Consider the following 21,613-nt stretch of genomic DNA (forward strand, 5'->3'; position numbering starts at 1 on the left):
GAGAGGGACCATTATTCCTGTCCAGAGTGGCAAGTAACTTGCCAGTCTTATTATATGAGGAATAATCTCAGGGAGAAAGTGAATATTATCTCTATCCCCGTTTGCTGCAGCAAGTGACCTGCTCTCCTCACATATTTCTGTTACCCAATGTCGTAGGTCAGTCTGGATCTCATCCACTGAATCTACTCTCTCACTTTCCTCCGTCTGTTCATCTGGAATGATGATGGAGTCTTGAGCAATTTGGGCTTTCAGGTATTTCTTGCACCTTTCTGAAGGAAGAGGGGCTCCAGAACTGTCATCACCTTCTGCCTCACTGAGGGCCACAACAGTGATAGCATGTAGGAGCTGTTTTGCATGGTCCAAACATTGAGACTGAAGAAGTTTTGCTAATGACCTGAAAAAGAAATCTTTAACACGATGTGTTTTCTTCTTCAGGCAGTTCCACTGGCATATCATCTTGATGCAGTGCGCAACATCAAGCCTGATAAAACAAGAGGGGAGTTTGGCAGACTGGGTTCCAAGAAGGACATGAAAGCATTCATTAAGGTAGGACTTCAGATCAGGATGAGGAGTGAAAGCCTTGACCAGAGCTCCCAGAATTGCCAGAGAAAAGTCACTCACAGCTTCCTTTGGCACAGGTGCACCTGCACGAATCCATTCTGTCAACCAGTTTGCGATGACATTAACATCATGTTTCTCTGACAGCATTTGCACCACTGGGACACTGGGGCAATTGTTTTCTTTCAGAATACCTTGATAAAGGAAGATATGGCCAGATTTGCCATTTGGTCTCAGCAGTTTTTTCACAACTGAACCGGTTGCATCAAAACACACATTTGGGGGAGACTTTTTTGACAATGTCTTATAAACATGCATCTGTGTTTGACTCCAGTAGTGACAGAAAAACCTGTCCAGTCCAATATCTCGGATGCTACCACTGTAAGGAACACTATATTTTAACAATTGCAGAGATGCAATGGGGTCCTTATCTCCTAATTCCAAGTCTTTTCTCTCTTGTTTGGCTTTTCGCAGAGTGGCCAAATTTGGAAGGTGGCTTGGCTCAGGATCTCCAACATTCATCAGATCTGCTGCCTTCACTGACCTCCATACAGCCGGTTCCATTCTGCCCTCACACAGCTCTTTAGCGATCTGTTCACGAAGGTTTCCAGACATGAACCGCTTGGGGTGGCCAGTGTGCAGGGAGAGATCTGTATTTCTCATGAAACACTGGAGCACCACTGGACTATTAATTGCTGTCTGTCTGTCACATGACATTTCTAACTGGCCATGACACTCCTTACAGTTGCCTCTGATGTCCAGATAATTATTGTTGACAGTTGGATGGACCTTTACTCTTCGGAACACAAGTGTACATGTATTTTTGATCTTCTTCCATATAAGATCGTTGATGATATGAGTCCAAGTGCCAGGTTTCAAAATTGTGTATTCCCTTTTTTGGGTAGGAGAAAACTTGTCATTGTATTCAACCTTTTCAGGAATAAATTTAACCCAGTCCTCAAAAGGGACGTCTAGTTCAAAAGCTTGACAGTTTTCTTGTCCAGGAGAAATCCAATGTGAATCTAACTCTCCTTCACTATTACTTTCCTGATCACTGATTTCCAAAGCTGACCAGATGTTGTGTCTATTTAGCTTCACAAAAGTGTACATGGCCTTTGCTGACATCTTGTCTTCTAGCTGCTGACTCAGCTCTTTCCAGACTGATGCAGCTGGAGTGGCTATTTTGCCATTTTGGACTATGGCCTCTTTTGAATTGCAAAGAATTGCAAAAATGGAAACCTTGTCTACAGATGGCTTTCAAGGCATCTAAATAAAAAAACACACACTATGATTATGGAGCAAAACGTGATATCTGACCTATATATACAGCCAGGAGCAACCCCTCCCCCAAGTTCTCCACCAATCTACACTTTCATATTTTGTGGAATTATTGTTTTTAAGATGGAGCTATTGAATTTGTGAGTTTATTAAATTGAGTCTGAGTGTTTAACCCATTAACATGTACTGTACAGCACGTTAGTCCAGTGTGCTACATGTTTTTAAAGTGCTTTAGAAACTTTTTTCTTGGACATTTTTGAAAATGTTTAACATTGAAAAAAAATCCTTTTGATCCAAACAGTTAGCTATATCATGTATTAACTCAGTAACTAAAACCTCAGTATTTTAAATGTAAGCTTACCTTGTTCAGAAATCAGATGTAACACGCTGTTCTAAGAATCCTTCAGACACAGTAATGCCAAATAATAGTTTTTTCTGCCAGAAAATGTGTATTTGATGCAAAAGACTGCTAGCTTGTTCGTTTCTCAAAAAGTGTTCATGGGAGTGTAAAATGTTCAAATGTAGTTTTCAATAAAGTTTTTTTAATCCACTCTAAAAAAAAAATACTCAAGCATTTGCATTGTGGTTTTATGAACAAAAAGTGATTGAAGTAAAGAAATTGAAGTTAAAAAAAAAATACACTCATTACAAATTTAGCTGATTAAATACAACAAGAGGTTTTTGTTAACAGAACTTTATTGAACAAGTGAACACACAAAGTGAAAGGTCATTTGAAAAAGACATTTTTCAGCAGTAACACCATAACAGAATATCTCATATCATAGCAGCACAAACGCTAATTTTACCTGCACAAATTGCAGTGTAAACGCTGAGTGACACACCTGCTGTCAGACCTGCAGGATTTGTCCCTGTGCTGTTCTCATCTGTGTTATAGTGGACACAAACTATTTTTTGGAGTTGCATAAATAATTTGTGTGCCTTCTTATTTGATGCAGAACAGCTGATTGTTCTCTAAATAGTTTTAAATGGTTATATAAAAAACGTCTGAGCCTTGGCTGCATTTTTAGGTAAATAGTACCATATAACTTTGTTGTATGCAAAACTTGTGCATATTTTTTTAAAAATGTACAATTTCTATTTGCATTACAAGTTATGAATGATTCTATTGCACTTGTTTTTGTAGATAACGGAGAAAACATTTGCGAACATAGCCTTCTGATAACTCGCCTTTTATCTACTTCATTAACAAAGAAATTTCCTCCAACATTTCTTATAGAGAAAATAAAATCATTATTACGTTTCTTTTGGTTAGCTCCAATCATATAATCTTTATTTCCATTTAAACCACATCCCATAGATTTTTGTATGTTAAATAACATTTCATTATTTACTTTTTCAATACTAACTTTAAGCTCTTCAATCTGGTTCTCTTCAACCTCATTTCTAGATTTTTAATTCTTCAAATAAATATATTGATTTACTTGTCCGTTATACTTTATATTTTTTTTTTCAGAATTTATATCTCTACATTTAAATTTGAAAAAAATTCTCATCCGTTCTTTAAGTATCTCCCACAACTGTATATCAGGTGATGTGAGTTTTTTAAGTTGTAAAACTTTCTTAATTTCTACCTTTAATTCCAAAACTAGTGTCTCATCCTTTAGGCAGCCCCTATTTAATTTCCGATAGTGGAAGGGTGGTCAGTGCCACACAAAATCGTTGCTCTGACTACCTTATGATCAGAGAACTCAGTTACGAAATCATTATATCTTAAAGCTGAAATCTCAGAAGATATATAAATTCTATCTATTCTAGTTTTAGAGGCCGAGTCAAACCTTGTGAAATGAGTTGTCTGAGGATTTAAAATCCTATATAAATCCTTAAGAGATGCGTCTTTACATATTTGTGACAGTAGATTGCCTTCACTGGACTCTTTGAACATTAACATTACAGTTTTTACTGAATGCTTAAACCCTAACTGTGATTCTTATAGCACAATTTCTAAAACTATTAATACTTATAGCAAAACCACTCACTGAGTTTGCAAAACTAGAAGTACAAACACTGCTTTGCACTCAGTTTGCCATTTTGTAACACACACTTTGCAAACCTGTAGCTACAATCCACTGCACAGCACTCTTTTTGCAGAACTGTAAACACAACTCACTGCTTTACACTCAATTTCCAAATGATCAACGCACTCCTAGCAAAACTATACACATTTAAGGCCATTATTTACACTATTTTGCCAACTGTCTGGCACACTGTCACATGTGAAAACTTTTTTAGATAATTAGTTCACTTTGCAATCAGCCTAAGCACTATAATACAGGTAAGCTCTGTGTGTGGAGTACAATGGAGGGAGCAGGAAGAGTGAGAACGTTGTTCGGTCAAGGAAGAAACAGTAACCATGAGTGGAAGGGGCAAGGGAGGCAACTTCGCCTGAGTTTATCCCTTCCCTTCTGCTTGTAGCCCCTGTGTGTTTAAACATGCCCCCCTATGTACCTTTACCCTATGCCTCTAAGTTTGGCAACCTATGGGTAAGGTTGAAATATGGTGGAAGTAACGATCCACCTTCCCGCGATTATGTGGCGGAGGAACTCCTTTTCCAATCTTCTTGGGTAAACCCGCAGGACATCTATTCTTTCATCTCGTTACCCAATAGAAGAGAGTTTGAGTTGTGCTTCCTTCAAGAAGCCCCCTTACGACGGTTTTTGGAAATTCATCATACCAACTTAAATCATCCTAAGTGGAAGGAATGGTCTGTAGAATCCCCAGTCCAGCTAGAAGTCACAACAATTGTGGTGAAATTTTGGACAGGAAGAGTTCCGGACCAAGACATTGAGCTCTATCTACAAAGGTACTGCGAAGTCTTACAAACTCCTGTTAAGCCGGTTGACAAATTCAGCTTATGGTACGGCGTAAGAAAATTCAAGGTACGAATGCGAAGAGATGAAGCAGGTCACATTGTTTCCATTCCTAACTCCATCTCTCTGGGCCCTTTTAATGGGCGTGTCATATATCCTGGACAGGCAAACAGATGTTTTGTCTGCCAAGCTCTAGACCATCAAGTAAGAGACTGTCCTACCTATAAGTGCTGGAAATGCGGGGAGTTGGGTCATAAAGCTAAAGAATGCCAAAATGACAGCGAGTGTTCCCTGTGCGGACTGAAGGGACACACCTTCTTTAATGTCCCAAATCCTTTGCTAATATAACTAAAGTTTCCCAGCAGCCCTCCATGAGTGTTTTTCGCACGAACCTTCCAACCACCTCAGCGCTGCCAGTAGCTTCAAATCCAGCCCCGCTACAAGAAAGGCTCACATATGGAAATGTGTCCTTAACAAATCCATTGGCTGTCCCTGAAGCTGCTTCAGGACAAGAAACCGGTAATCGTACCACAACAAATCTTCCAGGAGTAACAGAGCCGCAGACAGACAATAACAACATAGAGGAGGATTTGACGCTCTCAAGACAACTTGAAGAAATAACAGTAAAAAGTGGAGAAGAACCGGGAGACCAATCCTACTCACAAACCTCTGATGTGGAATGTGAGAGCGATGACGAGCGAAGGGAAAGCGAGGAAGAAAATTCATCAGAAAGCTACCTAAGTGCAAGTGATAGTGAAGAATCACCCATTTCGACTCCTGTGGAGATTTCTCCTATGGATGATCCAGCAAGACGAGATGATGCGGATCCACAAACAGGGATTTTTCTTAACAAACAGCATCCTGCAATGGAGGAATTGGTCAATGAAACAACGAAAGGAGGAAGGAAAAGAAGTGTCTCGACGGCGTCTTATAACAGAGATAAGAGAAAAGATGATCGCTCTACCCCTCCACAAGGTAATGTTGAATCTACAATGTTCCCTCTCTCTACCGAATAACCTCCTATTATATAAATATGAGTACTCTTAAAATAATAACATGGAATGTTAGAGGGTTACAATCAGAAAGACTAAGAAAGAAGAAAGTGCTTTTTCTGCAAAAACTGGACTATGATATATTGTGCCTACAAGAATTAAGATTGAAAACCAATGAAGATTTTGAAGAGCTGATTAAATTATGGGGTTCAAGCCACTCAGTAGTCTCAATAGGGGAAGATAGTGCAGACGGGGTGGGCTTTTTCTTCAAAAACACTCATGTGAATATCATAAAGAAAAGAGATATAATACCAGGACGACTTTTACTTGTGGATTGCCATTATGGTGGTCAAAAGTTCCGGTTAATTAATGTGTATACCGCACCAGAAAGAACAAAGAAAATGCAATTGCTAAAGAAAATGAGACATTTGTTGGAATGTGGATTTAATACTGTTTTATGTGGGGATTTTAATATGGTTACGGAAGAGAATGATAGGATCGCTAGTACGATATTCAAAGAGTCCAGGGAAGGCAAACTACTTACACAAATATGTAATGACGCATCTCTTAGGGATGTATATAGGATCTTAAATCCTCAGACAATTCATTTTACAAGGTTTGACTCATCCTCTAAAACTAGAATAGATAGGATTTATATATCTTCCGAGATTTTAGCTTTAAGATATAATGATTTTGTAACTGAGTTCTCTGATCATAAGGTAGTCAGAGCTACGATTTTGTGTGGCACTGACCCTCCTTCCACTTATTGGAAATTAAATACGAGCTGTCTAGGTGACGGGGCACTAGTTTTGGAATTAAAAGCAGAAATTGAGAAAGTTTTGCAACTTAAAAAATTCACAACATCTGATATACAATTGTGGGAGATGCTGAAAGAACGTATGCGAAACTTTTTCAAATTTAAATGTAGAGAAATAAATTATGCAAAAAATATAAAGTATAACGAACAAGTAAATCAATATATTTTGTTGAAGAATAAAAAATTTAGAAAAGAGGATGAAGAGAACCAGATGGAAGAACTTAAAATTAGTATTGAAAAAGTAAATAATGAAATATTATTTAACATACAAAAATCTATGGGAGGTGATATAAATGGTAATAAAGATTATATGATTGGTATTAACCAAAAGAAACGTAATAATGATTTTATTTCTTCTATAAGAGATGAGGGAGGAAACTCCTTTGTAAACGAAGTAGATAAAAGGCGAGTTATCAGAAGGCTATGTGCCCATATGTTCTCTCCGTTATCTACAAAAACAAGTGCAGCAAAATACCTGTTAAGTAAAATAGAGCCTCTGGACTCCATCCAATATACCTCACTTTTAGGAAATATTACTAAAGAGGAGGTAGAATGTGCGATCAGTCAGTTAAACATAAACAAAACCCCTGGTTTAGATGGGCTTCCGTCCGAATTTTATAAAATAGTTGTGAATGAAATATCCGAATTTTTAGCCAATGTTTTTAATGAAGGCATGCATGAGGGAACTTTGGGTGACTCCTTTTATAATGGATTAATGTGTTTGCTATATAAGAAAGGGGAAAGAGATAATATAAATAATTATAGACAATTAACAATAATGAATGTTGATTATAAAATATTTGCTAAAATAATTATGAATAGGTTTGATGAGGTATTAGATAAAATTATAGAAAAAGAGCAAACATGTGCAATAAGAGGTCGTCTGATGTGGGATAACTTATGTAATTTGCGTGAAATAATTTATAGTAGAGAAGATACAGAATTTTTCATTTTAAGTCTTGACCAAAGGAAAGCCTTTGATTACATTTCCCACTCTTATTTGTGGGAAGTAATGAAAGCGTATAATATGCCTGAAACCTTCATCTCTATGATTAAAGTATTATATAAAAAATCCCTTGTCCAGATTAAAGTAAATGGAAGACTGACCGAACCCTTTCGAGTCGAATGTGGAGTGAAACAAGGATGTCCTTTAAGCGCAGCCCTATATGTTTTAGCAATAAATCCGTTACTTAAAACAATCAATAGTGATAGCCGTTTTACTGGATATGTCCTAAATGACGCCTACAAGGTGACTGCCCTTGCTTATGCGGATGATGTCTCTGTAATTATTAAAGATCAAAAGGAGCTATCAATACTTAACGATTTGCTAACAAAATATGAACAAGCTTCTGGTGCTAAGCTAAACCAGGAAAAGACCGAAGGAGTTTGGTTTGGACAAAATTCAAAAGAACCTGTAATTGATTTAAAAATTAACAAGGAGATGAAGATTTTAGGTATTTGGATTACTAAAAATGATCCATGTCTTTTAAATTGGAATAAAAAAGAGAGTGAAATAGAAAACGAAGTAGCTAAATGGGACAATAAAAACACGAACTATAAAGCGCGTGTGAATATCGCGAAAACGCATATAGTTTCAAAGTTATTGTTTCTGGCTACTGTCTTTCCCCCTCCTCAGAAAACTGTTATTAAATTAAGTAAATTGTGTACCAAATTGATTTGGGGGACAAACCGCGAAGTAACGCAGAGGAAATTAATGTATAAAGGAAAGGAAAATGGAGGATTAGGAGCACCAGATCTTAGCATTATTTTGATGATCCTTTTCTAAAAAATGTATATAGCACATTTGAGCGAAGCACCCACTGGATCCAAGGGAAGAAATCTTTGTGGAAAAAAATGAAAGGGAGAGCCCGAACGGGAGTGCCATACTTTAAACTTATGTTTGGGGATCTTGTGGATCAGTGGAATTTAGATGGTTTAAACCTTTTACAATTAAACTCAAAACAAATATATAATAAAATCAATCTAAAAAAAACGAAGGTATGATACAATATAAGGCTGTGGAAAAAGAAGAAAATCAGAAAATAGTTAAAAACATATATGATAAAGTAATATCTGAGAACATGAGAGATACAGTGTGGCTTATCTCTGTCGGACGTCTCCCAGTAAGAGCTGTAGTTCTGTGGAGTTGCTTCGTTACCACAAAGAAATGCCCCATGGTGAATTGTGATGAAGATGAAACTCTTGATCATCTATTGTTATCATGTTACAGGACGGTTGAAATAAGAAGGAGGATGGAAAAACTAGGTTTTAATATTGAAAATAATACAAAATCAGTAAGATACGGTTTGTTTAAAGAAAAGATGAGTGAAAATAAAAGAAGATTGTTTTGGCTGGTGATGTGCATTATAAATGTACACATATGGAAAACAAGGGCTAAAGGTTTTTATAGAACAAAAAATGATAAGTAGTTTCACAGTATGTAAAAACATTGTAACTGAGCTGAGAAGAAGAAAAACGAGAGATATGAAATTAGGAAACGACTTGCCGTGGGAGCTTTTATTATTGTAAAATGTAAAATAAGATGTGAATAATTTGTGCATGGTGCTTGTATTATGTGTATTTGTAATTGTGAAATTTGATATTTAAATAAAGTGTTAAAAAAAAAAAAAAAAAAAAGAAGAAGAGTGAGAAGTAGAGGAGGCCGAGGAAGAGGACGTGGAGGTGAAGAAGTAGGATGAAGAGGACGACAAGGACAAGGAGGAGCAAGAGGAGGACGAGGAGGGGGGAGAGGAGGATGAGGAGGGGGGAGAGGAGGACGAGGAGGGGGGATAGGAGGATGAGGAGGGGGGATAGGAAGGGTAAGAAGAGTAAGAAATAGAATTACTGATGACATCAGAGCTACAATAGTGGACCATGTAATCAACCGTGGAATGACCCTGAGGGAAGCTGGCCAACGGGTCCAGCCTAACTCGAGCCGCTACACTGTAGCAAGTATCATAAGGACATTTTGAAATGAGAATCGGTTAGTACAGTCACTTTGCACAAAGATTTGTAGCACTGCCATATGCCAATGAGAAACACACCAATACCATTGATGTGAAAATACTGAAATTGTTACTTTACAGAATGGACTACTTGCACTAGGGCATGTGACGTATTTCCGTTTCCAAATACTACCGCTTGGGCGTTTCCGGTATGTTTGTTTATCTGTCGGTAGCTATGCTAATGTCGCTTCAGAATGAGTATAAAAAGGAAAGTATTTAAAACAGAACATTTTCAAAAACAGGAGAAGAAATACTCCAAACATTGCTGTGTCCCACTTTGTTCGGCTTCAGCCAAATTTAACGGCATACTAAGTTTTCATGGCTTTCCGACCCATTCCGACTTGAGAAGACAATGGCTGGTAAACATACGCCGGGATCATTTCACGATTACCTCTCACACCAGGGTCTGCTGCAGACACTTTGCCAGTGATCAACTCATAGAGCCAACAACTCTCGATGGTCGAAGGCGGCTTATTAAAGGTGCTGTACCAACACGTTTTGAGTGGAATGGCTATAAAGTTGAACCACCGCGGCGTAGTGTTTGGGAGAGAACGGAGCGACGCCCTGAACTAGTTCCTCCTGACGATCAAGAAGAGCACAGTCTTACAAGAGATCATGACTACTGCTCAGTCCCTGAGCCGTCTGCATTGGACATATCTGCATCAGCTGCAGAAGACCTGTCCAAAGACGTGGAGACTCTGAGAAAGGAAATACAGGAGTTACGTGTCCAGCGAGAATTTGGGTTACAGCGTTTTGCTGGCTCCGACACTGACATCCGATTCTATACCAGGTACACCTATGTTCTATTCAAGCTAACTGTTTAAAATATACCAAGGTTAAATTTCAAGTGTTTCCAGTCTTAATGAAAACAAAATAGATATTTACTTTTTCTCTGCTGATTGTATGTTTCATGTAGATGCTTTAGTATTTAAACGATATCCTAATGTTACAGGTAAAATACAACACCAAATAGACTCTTAATCAGACTATTTTATACAGCATACCAATAGCATATTTGTCACAGTTTACATTATTTTTATGCCAATGTTGGATGTTAATTAATGATTGACACGATGTATGTCTCTCTCGTGAATAGATTTCAAAGCTATGATCATTTGATGGCATTTTGGTTTTTGATTGAGCCTTGCATCTATAAAATGATCCGGGTTTCAAGAGCCAAGTCAGCTGCCAATCAGAACGAAGAAGTGTTGACACCTGCACGAACATCAACGGTAGGTTATGGGTTTGTTGGTAGTTAGAACTAGAGGTGTAATGTTATTGTATTTATGTACAATAACATTACATAATGTACAATAGCATACATACACAGGTGTATGTATGCTAGACTCAGTATCCTTTGCATACTGTGTACTACAGCACCTCATTGTTTACCCCATGGTACAGTATGGTATGCATAACCATTACAAAACATTTAGCCAAGAAAAGCATAATTTTACTAGTTCATAGCTTAAGGAGTAACATTTTCCCTTTTGTTTTCACCTTCCAGAGGCAGCTGCTACAGCCAATTGACGAGTTTTTTTCTTTTCCTGGTTTTCCTGTCAGTTGGTTTGAAGGTGAGGGACCTGGCACACCGATTTAACATACACCAGTCCACAGTGAGCCGCATTATTGCAACATGGACAAATTTTCTTGCCACTGCACTGGGGTCTCAATGCATTTGGCTTACACGTGAAGAAGTGCAAGCTTACCTCCCTGAGGAATTCAAAGATTTCTCAGACACCCAGATGATCCTTGACTGTACAGAGCTGAGGCGTCAGACACCATCCTCACCACTTCTCCAAAGTGAAATGTACTCTTTGTACAAATCCCACTGTACGATGAAAGCCCTGGTTGGCATAGCTCCACATGGTCCAGTGACATTCATCTCTAATCTGTATGCTGGTTCGGTTAGTGACAAGGAACTATTCAAACAATCAGGCATTGCTGAGAAGTTGACTGAAGACATGGCAGTGATGGTAGATAAGGGCTTCCTAATCACCGATTGTTGTAAATGCAAAGTGTACTGCCCACCTTTTCTATCTAAGCAGAAGCCAGCATACCAGGTTAAGGAGACGCAGGCCATAGCCAGACTCAGGGTGCATGTGGAGCGAGTCATTAGGAGGATAAAACAGAACAAACTTTTTGATAGCATCATTACCATGTCACATGTTTACAATATCAACCAACTGTTTGCAGTAGCATGTATGCTGTCAAATTACCAGAACACAGCATTAGTTAAAAAATGGGTTAAGTGAGACAAGATGGATTTTTCCCAAGACACCAGTGCCAGTACAAGTAACTTATGGAAAATGACCTGCAGCTGAGGCCACTACAGTTGCATTTCTTCCTTCTCAGCTGACAATACTTGATTACAGAACTGGTACTTGAGTGCTGATAGTTGAGTTTCAGTTATTGATAATTCAAATTCATTGCAAATGTTGAATGTTAATAATACTGTTTAATTATACTACTATATTACTATTCAGATTCAACAAAATTGTTTATCAAAATTATAAAGTAAATCACTAAATCATTTTAAAATCATAAGTGACATTGTGCTTTTGTAACATCAAAAATACCATTTGTCATTTTCTTCATTCAGTTGTGTTATTGTCTAAATGTATATCAGTATGCTAGGCATGGAGTTTTAAATACTATGTAAATAAGTTCTACACAAATTCAATGTTTTAATGTGTGTTTTTAAAAAATGAAATTGATGCCATTGCTTAAATAACAGTTTATTGATTTCACATAAAAGTAACATGTAACAACAAAATAATTCATGAAATACATTGCAAATAAAACATCAGTTATTTTGTTCCAGCCAGCCTGAAGGATCTGTTTTTCTTTTTGCTATGTTTTCACTGTTCATTTTTCCAAACACAGGTATCTTGGCATATATATGTAAAAAAAGAAATAGTCTGCCTTTTCTCTGATTGCATTGTGCACATCTGTATCCATGTATATTCTTTGCACTAGGTAGTCCTCTTGTGCCCACACAACAAAGTCACACCACTGCATCCCACTGATGAGCAGTTGAACAACAACTAAACTAAAAACTAAAAGGTGTAAAACAGTGGTGCATAAGTTAGAGACTGGGATGTATATGTACATGACTGAGTTAGCCGTCTTCAGAAAGTGTAATGTTGTATGTAAATTAATACCTATTCTGACACATGTATGTATGAACAAATAGCAACATACATTTGTAACACGTGAAACCAAATTTTACAAATCTAATTACCGTACTCCAGTCTGGGCCATCCTATTTGGTACCGGCTTAGTGAAGATCATGGAGTTGATGGGTCCTGGCTTCACACCCTAACAGAAGGCACATTTACTATGGATGGTGTTGCTGTTCATATGTAAACATGGACTAATTCAAAAACTTTAACCTCATTTAAATTACCACTGTCCGTGGCTTGTGCCATTGCTGTTCAGATTCCGTGCAGCTATGCACAGGGGGGGACAACCGGCACTGAGTTGTGAGTAGTGTGCTGTTTGGAAGAGCAGTGCCACTGTGTGATTGCACATAACAGCGCCTGCCACACAGGAGCACTGACTATGTGTCAGTATCACCAGCGATGAATCCAGAAGCTTAATCTAAGAAGAAAGAACAAAAATTTAAAAATGTAACATCTTCATGGAAGAGCCGAACAGGAACATAGTTCAGTCTTATGGTTACTGACCCCTACAGGCTTACCCTCCTGAATGCTTAGCGTTTCTTTCTCTCCCTATTAAAACAACTTAACCATCCTTGATAACTGTAATAACTTTGATTGTGTATATTTGCAGTATTAACTTGGTGTCAAATGTTTCTGATCACCCAAACACACGTTTATTTAACTATCTGACTAGTCAAATTAGGAGTGATAAAGCAGGGAGACAAGGAAAACATTCAAGTTGATGGGCCTTTAGGAATGAACTTAACTAATGCTTAAATGAACTGAACCCCACTGAACGGGGATTAACAACTTTACACAGCTTCCTGCATACACTTAGTCTGTGTGGTGCCTCACACTTCCTCATTGACCTGTAGCACAAGGCTCTCACACTGACCTCCCCTGACAACCTGTCTTTATTGGACACTGAATAAAGATACAAGTACCATTAGCATTATTTCTGTATTACTCATGTCAGCACGTCTTAAACATATATATTTTACACTTAGCAAGAGTAGCATTAGGTAGTTAACTACCTCCTTAGTTAGCCAACTACCTAACGCTATTATAACAGTGTCTAACAACAAAAGTGACATTAGCTAAGAAAACCTCAACTATAGTTTCGGACGACATAAAATACCGTTTAATAAAACATGTAATATAGAGAATTGACATCAAATGAAGTACATAGCGGAGTAACGTAGTGTTTGCATTTGACGTTAGCTAGTGTTTCTTTGTCGGTTAATTTACGTTTTCTTACCTTCGTAGTTGTGTACATATGATGCAGCATATAACTTAAATCCTTTATCTAATTTGCTGGCGGGGGTAGTCGTCACTCTGCAAATCCGATGAACATCAGTGATGTTCAATTTTGGGAGCTCTTGTAGGCAGCGAGTGTAGAACGTTGCCATGGTTTAACCACACCGGAAGCACTGGGGCAGGACTACATAGAACGCGGAAGTGATTGTGCAAGTAGTCCATTGCTAGATGACCAGATGCTGGGGGCAGAGGAAGCATGTTCACTGAAGACCAAGAAACCCATATAGTCATTATGGCGATTTCAAATAATCCTATACTTGGAAATAAACACTTGTGTTTGTTTTGATGTGTTTGAATAAACACCAGTACTTGAAGTTTGGATCCCTCTATGCTTATGGATCTATGACAAAAGTATGAGCTCAAACTGACATAGCCTACTTTGTGCACAGAGAAAGCAAAAGCCAGATGTGTTTTGTATTCATACCATCAGTGTGTAGTTGGCGCATTGTGTGCTTAGTAGATGATGGCTTGTGTGTACTGTTTGATACGAAAACACCATTTTTACGAAGGTGTGAAGAGTTAATCTAGCTGTGTTCGCTTTTGCAAGAGTACTACAATGTTTTGATAATTGGGTGACAGGTTTTCTTATTTGTGTGTAGAGTTTTGCAAAAATAGCCAATAGTTACAAAAAATGTGCTTAAGCAATCAGAAAAAACTGTAAGATCTTTCCACTGCTCTGTAATGTCACCAAAAAGATGCTTACCCCTTTCCACTCATTTTTGTTGTTAAGAAATGAATTCATTTGTTCAGAAATGAATCCACACTTGCCTCTTCGACTGATGGTTACAGTTTCTTCTTTGAATGAACAAAGACTTAACTCTTCCACTCACTTTTGCTGTTAAGAAATGAATCTGAAGGGTTGCTTGATGGACTCCTAAATTTACATCTTATGTAAAAGAAGATAACAGGGAGCAAAGAAAACAGGAGCGGCTGAAACTACCGCCATCTTCTGGCCTTTGGCGGAAATGACGAACAGCATGACTGTGATTGTGGGTGGAGTAGCACTGGTTGTCTCCATCGCAGTTTACTGTACACAAATAAATACACTTGTAGATTTCTCAGAAATAACATTGACATGACATTGTGGGTGCGGTTTGGTGTGAGCCTCCCTTCGGTTAGACTTAATTTATCATTAACAAAAGACAACATTTCCACATTTAGAGAATAGAAGAGTGGGCGGAGCCACTGAGCTTCGAGTCCTCCAGCGAACCTCGCACCGTCTGTTTCCTTTTACGTCCGCCGAGCACACATAATAAGACGGCTCCGTGGGCTTGAACTTCATTCGACTTTGCTCGTTCAAAGAAGAAACTGTAACCATGAGTGGAAGAGGCAAGGGCGGCAAAGGACTCGGTAAAGGAGGCGCTAAGCGTCATCGTAAAGTTCTCCGTGATAACATCCAGGGTATCACCAAACCCGCTATCCGTCGTTTGGCTCGCCGTGGCGGAGTGAAGCGTATCTCCGGTCTGATCTACGAGGAGACTCGCGGTGTGCTCAAGGTGTTCCTGGAGAACGTCATCCGCGACGCCGTCACCTACACTGAGCACGCCAAGAGGAAGACTGTGACCGCCATGGATGTGGTGTACGCCCTGAAGAGGCAGGGACGCACTCTGTACGGCTTCGGCGGGTAAACTCATTCGCCCTAATCCATCAAACGGCTCTTTTAAGAGCCACCCACTTCACTTTGAGAGCTTTGTTCTGTTATAGTGTCCCTTTTTTTTTTTTTTTTCTTTTTTTCTCAAGTTTTGGATGAAGTCCTCAAAATATTAGTAAAATACTTGCCAGTATTTCCCTACTGACTGCTGATGTAGTGTGTTAGAACTTCACGAACGATTACCGACTGACGTTCCCAACATATTATATTGACTCTTCGTTTTGCTATAAGATTCAGCTGTAATGCGTGCTTTTCTTCACAACGTTACAATAACTGACATGACCACAAACTGAACTTCAGAGGTTACACACGGATTCAATACCACGGTTTATTAATACTCACTGAACAGTCATAGACCAAACAAAGATGGATATCACTTGATTCATCTGTTTATTTATAAATGTCTTCCTGCGGGAAATCCGCTTGACGCAGAAGTGCTCATTTAGTAGTTTATTTATTTTTTTTGGTAACCAACCCACCTTTGATCTAGTAAAAGGTGGATATGAGTGGATGAAGCCTTTGAAACCTCTTCCTGATGTGTGCCTGAAATAATATCTTAACCAATCATATCAATATAACAATTTTGATGTGTCATCTTCCTTTCTGAAAGGCTTACTCACTCTCACAATCCTGACATAACCTTCATACAAGCAACATTATCAAAGATATATATATTTAGTACCCAGATTTTATGCACTTGCAATGCAACATGTCTGTTTAAACTGCAAACAAAGTATCAAAGGCAACTGTAAATGAAATGACCCACATCGCAAACAAGAAGTTTTGCGAGGTTATCTACGTTTAGTTGACGTGCTTCTAGGTAAAAAAAAAAAAATTTAAAAAAAGCTCCATTGAAGGAGTGGATCAGAATGACAGAAAATACACCACACACAAAGTGTGTTTGCATGTAGCTCACAGCTGTGGTTCGCTGTCGGTCTAAATGAATCTTAGACCTAAATGAGAGTTTGTAGTGATTTATAATTATTATAAGTCTGAACCTTTTTATTCATGTAGTAAAACAACTAAATGTGTTGCACATACTGATAGACTAACAGGGCTGGCCCACTTCAGTTCTAGTGTGAACATGAGTTTGACATCTATGGGTTAAAGATTTAGTTTCATTACTTTAATCAAGTGTACTCTCAGAGGTTGCGAATGGCTCTTAAAAGAGCCATTAGTTGGTTGAGGACAGTCGCAGGATTTTATTTAGCTTTCTTAATCTTCTTGGCCTGGATGTTGGGCAGCATACCACATTTAAAATTACAATCCATAGTTTTATATGTGAATTATATAATGTCAAATTACTATTAAACAAATGACTAAGTATTTTAGACTTTAGTTTACTTCAGCCATATTCCATATAAATCAATTATCATACAAGAATAAAAAAAAGCTTCAAATACAGTCATGACAATAAAAGAACATGACTTTAAGGACTTAACAACATTACTTCAGTTATAGTACACCAACATCTCTTACACATTAGCACTAAGGGAACACTGAATGACCTGGCGGCTTTTGTCCATAAAACTACTCATCTAAGATTACCACAAAGTAAAAGATCTCTCAGCAAAATGATGCAACATTTTAGGCACTATTGCCCCGATCAAATCAGTGAGCTGGGATTTTTTATTCTAAACATGAACTACTGTTACAGCAACAGACATGGACTACTGGTGCCCACACAACAACTCAATGTCCACTATGTGAAGGAGCCAAACACGTGCCTGCTCCTCTCGTTAACTGAGAAAAACTGCTGGCATATTGGTTTTACATCTATACTGTCCAGTGTCTCCTGGTGGACATACAGCAGCATTGTTTAATCTCATTTGAGTCATTGTTGACCTTAGCCATGTTTTTAGTCTTGTGAGAGCACTGAAGCTTTTTTCAGCCTCAGCCGAGGATACTGGGATGACTAAAAGCAGCCTGACAATTGTCATCATAATAAATACTAGTTAATCTAAATCATCAGTCAGTCACCTGTGACCTCGCCTCTTCACCTCTGTCCGAGCTACAACATGGCAGAGCTGCCTCTGTCACCTGATAAATAACAGTGAGACATTCCAAATACATGCAGTCACACATGTGCTTCAAATACAGTCATGAACCACCAAGTCATCATCCAACTTCACCTGTGATCTTGTGTCACCATTACTCTCTGAGCTTTGTGTTGGTTCTTCTGTCACCTGACAAATAGGACATACATGACAATAAGAATAAAATGTGGAGCTGCTTCAGTGTTTCTGTCAGTTTGTGCAGATCTTGACTCATCAGTAATGTTTGTAGGCTGAGTGCATTTTTAAAACAAGTTGTGCAAACTCCACTACAAGGTGGAATATTTGTAAAATCATGACTACCTCATGAAATATTGTCTCAAAAATGAACCCTATGAATATGTCAGTACCATTAGGATGAAATTATTGTGTCACCAACATTTTAACGTTGTACATACTTTTAACAGCCTCTGTAAACTAATATCCTGGCCTGCTCGAGGCTGCCGTTTTCTCTGACAGTTTCAATCAAAATTAGAAATGCTACTGTGGGAGACTGAGATAACTAATAGTGCTGCCTGTAGTGCAGTTAGTGTCCAAAACACGTTATTCATTGTTACATACAATTTCAGACTGACGTGGGCCAAAGCCTAGCATAGCCTGTAACGTTATTATGACGGACACATTTTATGAGTGAACTTGACTTTAAGTGACTAACAGGTTTCTTTGAAAAATACTTAATTAAATATAAATTTTGTAACTGAAGTCAATGAATTCCATGTTGATGCCAACTGTAATTTCGGGAATAGAAACAGCATGAAGATTGAAGTGTGAGCATAAGATTCAATTATAAAAACAATACTAATAAAAACAATAAAGGAGCGAGCTCTTGGTGTGAGTGAGGTGGCTCTGAAAAGAGCCGTTGCTGGTAGGAGAGCATGTAGCTTAAGCTCTCTCTCCGCGGATGCGGCGAGCCAGCTGGATGTCTTTGGGCATGATGGTGACCCTTTTGGCGTGGATGGCGCACAGGTTGGTGTCCTCGAAGAGTCCGACCAGGTAAGCCTCGCTAGCTTCCTGCAGAGCCATGACAGCAGAGCTCTGGAAGCGCAGGTCGGTCTTGAAGTCCTGAGCGATCTCGCGGACCAGGCGCTGGAAGGGCAGCTTGCGGATCAGCAGCTCGGTGGATTTCTGGTAACGGCAGATCTCGCGCAGAGCCACGGTACCGGGCCTACAACGGTGAGGCTTCTGGACGCCTCCGGTGGCCGGGGCGCTCTTACGGGCGGCCTTGGTGGCCAGCTGCTTCCTGGGGGCTTTGCCGCCAGTAGACTTGCGAGCGGTCTGCTTGGTTCTTGCCATTCTTCCTCACTTTTCTTTCCCTGTGAAAACCTTCCTTTTCCTGTGAAAAGGAAGGTTGATTTCTTAAAAAGACTTGATTATGATATTTTGTGCCTTCAAGAGATGAGATTAAAAACACACGTAGATGTATGTGAATTAAATAAAATGTGGAACACTACCCATTCAATAATATCGATAGGGGAAGACAGCTCTGACGGAGTGGGCATTTTCTTTAAAAAAGATACGGTGAATATAATCAAAAGAAGAGACATAATATCGGGACGACTCCTCCTTGTTGATTGCTGTTATTACGGGCAAAGGTTGCGTATTATTAATGTTTATAATGCACCCGAACGAACGAAAAAGATACAATTATTGAAAAAACTGAAGTATTTATTAGAGGTTGGTTTTAATATAATTCTGTGTGGAGATTTTAACATTGTTACTGAAGCAACTGACAGAATATCCAAGGTTGAATTTAGAGAATTGCGAGAAAGCAAATTGTTGGTTAAAGTTTGTAAGGAAGCAGCACTTCGTGATTTATACAGGCACTTGCATCCACATACCGTCCATTACACTAGATTCGATTCATTAACTAAAACAAGGATTGATAGATTCTACATATCACATAATGTTCAAGGTCTGAAATATGACACTCTTTTAACAGACTTTTCTGATCATATGGTGGTTATGGCAACAGTATCGTGTTGCCCCCATGAATTTTTGAACTATTGGAAATTGAATACATCCTTGTTAGCAGACGAGTTGCTTGTGTCCGAAGTTAAATCTGAAATTAAGAAAATATTACATCTTAAGATTTTCACTACTTCTTTCTCGGAACTTTGGGAGCTCCTTAAACGGCGTATGTGTCATTTTTTTAAATTTAAAGCGAGAGAATTAAATCATGCAAAGAATGTAAAATATAATGAAGATGTGAGTAGATATATATATTTAAGAAATAAGAAGGAGAAGGAAGAGGAGGAGGAAAGTCAAATGATGTCTCTTAAAAAGGACATTGATCGAGTCAATAGAGAAGTTTTATTTAATATGTTGAGACTTTCTGACTTTCATGGGAACAGCGATTATATGATTCTTAATAATCAAAAGAAATGTCGAAATGATTTTATTGTCTCAATTAAGGATAAACATGGAAAGTCAGTTTTTAAAGAAGAGGGGAAAAGACAAGTAATTAGAGACTATTGTTCGGAGATGTTTTCATCCATAGCTACAAACAGCGACGCTATTAACAATTTTTTGAGTGAGGTTGAACCATTAGATTCTGTCATTTATGAAACTTTGATTGGAAAAATTAAAAGAGAGGAAGTGGAGTCAGTAATTAACCAACTTAGTACCGATAAAACACCTGGTCTGGATGGACTCCCCTCTGAATTTTACAAACTTGTGTGTAAAGAACTGTCTGAATTATTAACTCAGTATTTTAATGAAGGAATAGAAAGAGAAACAATGGGTAAATCGTTTCATGAAGGAGTTATGTTTTTTTATTATATAAGAAAGGTGATAGAGAAGATATTAACAATTATAGGCAACTGACAATAATGAATGTAGATTATAAAATTTTTACTAAAATAATTATGTCCAGACTAGAGGATGTATTAGATATTATCATTGAAAAAGAACAGACATGCGCAATTAAGGGACGACTGATGTGGGATAATTTAAGTATGTTAAGAGAAATTATTTATAATGGAAAGGATTCAGAACTTTGCATTTTAGGCTTAGATCAAAGGAGGGCTTTTGATTCTGTTTCCCACTCCTATTTATGGAAAGTAATGAAAGCTTATAATTTCCCGGACCAATTTATTTCCATTATTCAATTGGTTTATAAAAAGTCCCTAGTGCGAGTTAAAGTAAATGGAAAGCTCTCATCCCCTTTTAGTGCTGAGTGCGGGGTTAAACAAGGATGTCCTTTGAGTGCTGCGCTATATGTCCTTGCAATTAACCCCTTATTGAAAAAGTTAAATGATGATAAACAGATTAAGGGATATGTCCTTGACAAATCCCATAAAATCGCAGCTTTGGCGTATGTAGATGACGTGACGGTGATAATTAGAAACCAAAACGAGCTGTCTTCAGTTATGAAGATATTACACCACTACGAACAGGCATCAGGTGCCAAGCTGAACCAAGATAAAACTGAAGGGGTGTGGCTTGGACATCAGACCAGACAACCTAAAATGATGATCTCTCTATGTAAGGAGATTAAAATTTTGGGTATATGGATTGATAATACCGACTCTAGTTTACTAAATTGGAATAAGAAAGAAAATGAAATCAAAATGGAAATTATGAAATGGGAAAATAAAGATACAAATTATAAAACACGTATTAACATTGTAAAAACACACATAATTTCTAAACTTCTTTTCCTTGCCGCAATACTTCCTCCTCCGAGAACAACCGTTATGAAAATAAGTAAGATGTGCATTAAATTTATCTGGGGATCCAATCGAGAAGCGACTAAGAGAAAATTTATGTACAAGAGTAGGAAGCACGGGGGTTTGGGAGCCCCAGACTTAGAGATTGTCTTGCGAATCCCTTTTATTAAAATTACTCAAAGCGCAATTTCTCGGGGTGGCAGAAGAAAAGAGGCAGGGCCAGAGCGGGCGTTCCATACCACCGACTTATGTTTGGTGATTTATCAAGTCAATGGGAACAT

The 21,613-nt window shown here is 38.2% G+C and overlaps 2 protein-coding genes and 1 long non-coding RNA gene across 3 annotated transcripts; 1 reads left to right on the top strand and 2 right to left on the bottom strand.

Moving 5' to 3' along the window:
- Nucleotides 1-12,200: 12,200 nt before the first annotated feature.
- Nucleotides 12,201-13,134, bottom strand: LOC146390433 (uncharacterized). Its single transcript, XR_014799838.1, has 2 exons — nt 12,888-13,134; nt 12,201-12,799 (listed from the first exon to the last, which is right to left on the bottom strand). It is a non-coding gene; the product is annotated as an uncharacterized LOC146390433 (long non-coding RNA).
- Nucleotides 13,135-15,231: 2,097 nt separating this feature from the next.
- On the top strand, nt 15,232-15,634 carry LOC146390434 (histone H4). Its single transcript, XM_084923509.1, has one exon. The coding sequence runs from the start codon at nt 15,276-15,278 to the stop codon at nt 15,585-15,587; it is 312 nt and encodes a 103-aa protein (XP_084779635.1). The 5' UTR covers nt 15,232-15,275; the 3' UTR covers nt 15,588-15,634.
- Nucleotides 15,635-18,525: 2,891 nt separating this feature from the next.
- Nucleotides 18,526-18,957, bottom strand: LOC146390435 (histone H3-like). The gene has a single exon (XM_084923496.1). It carries the CDS (start codon nt 18,955-18,957, stop codon nt 18,547-18,549), a length of 411 nt encoding a protein of 136 aa, XP_084779622.1. The 3' UTR covers nt 18,526-18,546.
- Nucleotides 18,958-21,613: the final 2,656 nt, after the last annotated feature.

Source organism: Perissodus microlepis, chromosome 3 (genome assembly GCF_051167445.1).
Source record: "Perissodus microlepis isolate ML-2025 ecotype Zambia chromosome 3, ASM5116744v1, whole genome shotgun sequence".
Classification (NCBI taxonomy): Eukaryota; Metazoa; Chordata; class Actinopteri; order Cichliformes; family Cichlidae; genus Perissodus; species Perissodus microlepis.

Excerpts from the sequence above, each read along its gene's own strand:
- LOC146390434 (XM_084923509.1), top strand. The coding sequence starts at position 15,276 with ATGAGTGGAAGAGGCAAGGGCGGCAAAGGACTCGGTAAAGGAGGCGCT.
- LOC146390435 (XM_084923496.1), bottom strand. The coding sequence starts at position 18,957 with ATGGCAAGAACCAAGCAGACCGCTCGCAAGTCTACTGGCGGCAAAGCC.